The sequence below is a fragment of the Osmerus eperlanus genome, chromosome 2 (assembly GCF_963692335.1).
Source record: "Osmerus eperlanus chromosome 2, fOsmEpe2.1, whole genome shotgun sequence".
Taxonomy (NCBI): domain Eukaryota; kingdom Metazoa; phylum Chordata; class Actinopteri; order Osmeriformes; family Osmeridae; genus Osmerus; species Osmerus eperlanus.
This window is the reverse complement of record NC_085019.1, coordinates 23425149-23429016: the sequence shown is the minus strand read 5'-3', so window position 1 is coordinate 23429016 and position 3868 is coordinate 23425149. Positions and strand designations below refer to the sequence as shown.

The 3868-nt window shown below is 54.3% G+C and overlaps 2 protein-coding genes across 5 annotated transcripts in view; both read right to left on the bottom strand.

Moving 5' to 3' along the window:
• Window positions 1-1023, bottom strand: part of samd14 (sterile alpha motif domain containing 14) — a 10645-nt gene extending 9622 nt beyond the window's left edge. The window contains 1 exon segment of the mRNA XM_062484044.1: window positions 1018-1023. Coding sequence (XP_062340028.1) covers window positions 1018-1023 — 6 coding nt within the window.
• Window positions 1024-3007: 1984 nt separating this feature from the next.
• Window positions 3008-3868, bottom strand: part of LOC134035690 (suppressor of cytokine signaling 7-like) — a 15438-nt gene continuing 14577 nt past the window's right edge. For all 4 annotated transcript variants that reach the window (XM_062480458.1, XM_062480455.1, XM_062480457.1 and 1 more), the window contains one exon: window positions 3008-3868. This exon is cut by the window's right edge and continues 119 nt beyond it. The gene's annotated coding sequence lies outside the window, so the exon portion shown is untranslated.

The following is a 3868-nucleotide window of genomic DNA, read 5'->3' as shown; positions in this document are numbered from 1 at the left end:
GGAGGGGTGGAAGGGTTGAGAGGGAGGGGTAAGAGGGGTGGGAAGGAGGGAGGGGAGGGGTGGGAGGGGTGGGAGGGAGGGAGGATGTGTGCTGTAAGACAGCGGTGTCTTGCCCCTAATGACCAGTGACAGGAGACCAGACAGGACCAGACACTGCTGGGGTCAGTCAGCAGTCAGGCACACAGTCAGGGTGAGAATGGTCTTACACACACACACTAATATAAGACCGGGACACACAAGTCTGATACTCAAGCAAAACAACGAGACTAAACAAAGCTATTTTCAAAAAAATGGTTATTTCCTACAACAAACAGCACTGGCAGAAGAAGAAACTAGCAAGAGAGAGAGAGGTGGAAAGAGAAAGACTGAGATGGAGAAGGAGAGGAGGAGAGAAAGAGACGGAGGGCTAGAGTAGGAAAGGAGGAGAGAGAGATGGAGGGTTAGAGGAGGGAAGGAGGAGAGAGAGATGGAGGGTTAGAGGAGGGAAGGAGGAGAGAGAGAGATGGAGGGTTAGAGGAGGGAAGGAGGAGAGAGAGAGAGAGACGGAGGGTTAGAGGAGGGAAGGAGGAGAGAGAGAGAGAGAGATGGAGGGTTAGAGGAGGGAAGGAGGAGAGAGAGAGCAGTTGTGTGTGAGAGCAACAGTCTCAGGTGTAACAGGAGAGTCTTAGTGTCACAGTAAGAAGTCAAGTCAGTGTGTTTGTGCAGCCCAGTTCAAGACAACCTACGACTGACCGAAGCTCTTTCCACAGTGAAAGTAAAGAGAACAGACATGTACAAACAGCAACACTGTCTCACGTGAGCAGACCTAGAAAACAAATGGGTTTCCGGTCTTGATTCACTACATGCGATGGTGGGGGCACATGGATTAGGAGAGAGGAGGATGTTCCACAACTTGGGTCACATAAAAAGTAAGATCTCCTTTTCACCTAAAAACAGTTTGATCGGAGAGAGCTGGAGCACATCGGAAGTGAACAGAGATGTTACCAGACAGACAGACCGACAGACAGGCAGACAGACAGGCATAGTGGCAGACAGGCACAGTGACAGGCAGGCAGGCAGGCAGACAGACAGGCACAGTGAAAGACAGGCACAGTGACAGACAGACAGACAGACAGGCACAGTGACAGGTAGACAGACAAACAGACAGGCACATTGACAGACAGACAGACAGGCACATTGACAGACAGACAGACAGACAGGCACAGTGACAGACAGGCAGACAGACAGACAGGCACATTGACAGACAGACAGACAGACAGGCACAGTGACAGACAGGCAGACAGACAGACAGGCAGACATACAGGCACAGTGACAGACAGGCAGACAGACAGACAGACAGACAGACAGGCAGACAGGCAGACATACAGGCACAGTGACAGACAGGCAGACAGACAGACAGACAGGCAGACAGGCAGACAGGCAGACAGGCACAGTGACAGACAGGCAGGCAGACAGACAGGCAGACAGGCGTCCCTGTAGCTCACCTCTAATATATCGGATTCCTTCTCCACAGGCACTCAGACGGGGGCTGGCATCGCCCTGGTCTCTTCCCAGCAGAAGGACTGCGTCTCCCAGGATGCAGCAGGAGAGGCCGAGCCAGAGAACAGTGAGCTGCTCCCGGGGCGACGCTAGGCTAGGTGTCTGGAGCCGTAGTTCTGCTCCTCCACAGCTAAAACAGCCAGTCGTGTTTACTGGTCCTCTGCTCAGGAGGTGGCGGGGCTAGGCTGCTCCCGCTGCTCTGCAGAATACTGCACTCCACTGCGCTCTCTCTCTCTCGCTCTCTCTCCCTCTCTCCTCCCTGCTCTACAGCCCAGAACTGGCTGCCAGAAGCACCAAGGACAGCAGAGAAAGACAGGAGGAGGGGGAGGAGGCAGAGAGAGGGAGGAAGCAGAACAGGGAGGGGCAGGAGAGAGAGAGGCCGGGAGATAAAAAGACAGAGAGGGAGGAGGGAGGATGACAGGGGGAGGAGGAGGAGGAGGAGGAGAGAGGAGGAGGGAAGATGAGCTAAATTAGGGAACAGGGAGGAACAGGAGGCCTGTCTGGAGTAATCACAGGTCACGTCGGTCACATGACCACCGATCCTGTAGTCAGCTTCAGGTGATTCAGCCCGGGGGAGGGGGAGGAGGAGGGGGGAGGCAGTAAAAGCCTGGAGGTAGGAGAGGAGGGGGAGGGGAGAGAGGGAGGGAGCACAGAAGCTCAGGCAGCAGCACTCAGCTGATTACCAGGGTCACTCTGGGGGAGTGGGGGGTGCCTCTGCACACCTGGGACACTCAGCTGAGGGGGGAGGGGGGGAGGGGGGGGAGGGAGGGGTAATAGAGGTAGGGAGAGAGGAGGGGCAGAGGAAGGGGGAGAGAGGGAGACAGGGGGAGAGAGGGAGAGAGGGAGGGGGAAAGGGAGCGGGGAGAGAGGGAGGGGGAGAGGGGTGAACAACTATATGAGGAGAAAGCAAGAGGCGATCTGAGAGGGCTGGATAGGTGTGAAGGAGAGGGCTGGATATGAACGTTACCATGGCATCATCATGGATCTATTAAATCCTCTCAGATCTATTAGAAAGCAAAGGGGGGAGGAGTCTGGCCAGAGAGCCCATTTATCTCCCCTCTCTCCCCCTTTCTCTCTTTCCCCCTCTATCTGTAGGTCTCTCCTCTCTCTCTCCCCTCTCTCTGCTCCCTTTCTGTGTCAAATCTGGGCTCACCGTAACACATGACCATAAATCTGCTGCTGCTGATGTTAGTGTGTGTGTGTGTGCGAGCTCCCCGAAGGCATGGCTGGAGGACTCTCATCACGCACTAATCCGATTGTCTCCCTTCTCACTTCCTCCTCTCACCTCTCTACACATCCTCTCTCCTTCCCTCTCTCGCCCACACCCACACTAAAGAGGCTTTTAGTACAACTCTCTGGACGCAAAGCTGACTTAGGTCCTGAGATCTTCTGCCCTCTAGTGTTCAGTTTCTGACATTACCAGGGGCCACTGACACTGTCAAAGAAAGACAAAGTCTCATTGTTTTATTTCCATCCACAGTTTTATTATAATTTACTCTGGTAACACGAGGGTCCAACGACAGTCTAGCAAGAGAATTCCAGTTCTGCTCCAGAGTCAGCAGGGATGCTACACCACCTGAAAAAACTGGCCAGCGACCAGTAACTCCAACATACAGTATTTACACATACACCCAGGCAGCCGACACACACGCACATGCACACACACACGCACACGCACATGCACACACACACACGCTTGTTAGCGTAGACCCTACAGCCAGTCCTAAGATGCAGGTCAAACTGAGAGCAACCAAACAGTTAAAGAAGGAAAGTAAAAGTCCCATGTCTCCCAGTCCTGGTCTCCCAGCCCTGATCTCCCAGCACTGGTCTCCCAGCCCTGGTCTCCCAGCCCTGGTCTCCCAGCCCTGGTCTCCCAGCCCTGGTCTCCCAGTCCTAGTCTGCCGGCCATGGCTGGGCCAGAACTGTGAGACAGCAGTCTACTCTCCAAACCTCAGGCAGCTGCTCTCTCCTGTCACGCCGTTTCAGAGCACAAACACAAAACCAGTGCATTATGGCATCCCGAACATGAATCGGAATCAAAAGTTCACCTCCGACAGTCAGGAGTTCAGGGTTACCCAGTCAACAGGGCTCCTCGCAGCGTCCTAAATCAGTAAAAGTTCCCAGTGTGAAGTTCTGTTTTGACAGCGTTGCATTAAAAGTCTAGTCCGGGCTGAGGACGAGGGCTAGTAACCTCTAGTTGTTGTCCCGGCGGCGCTTAGTGATGACATCATCAGCCAGGCAGGGCTCCTCATCCCCTCCCCTCCTCCTCTCTCTGTGCGACGATCAGAGAGCCAGGATAGGTGGATCATCTGAAACCACCGCCAAAGCT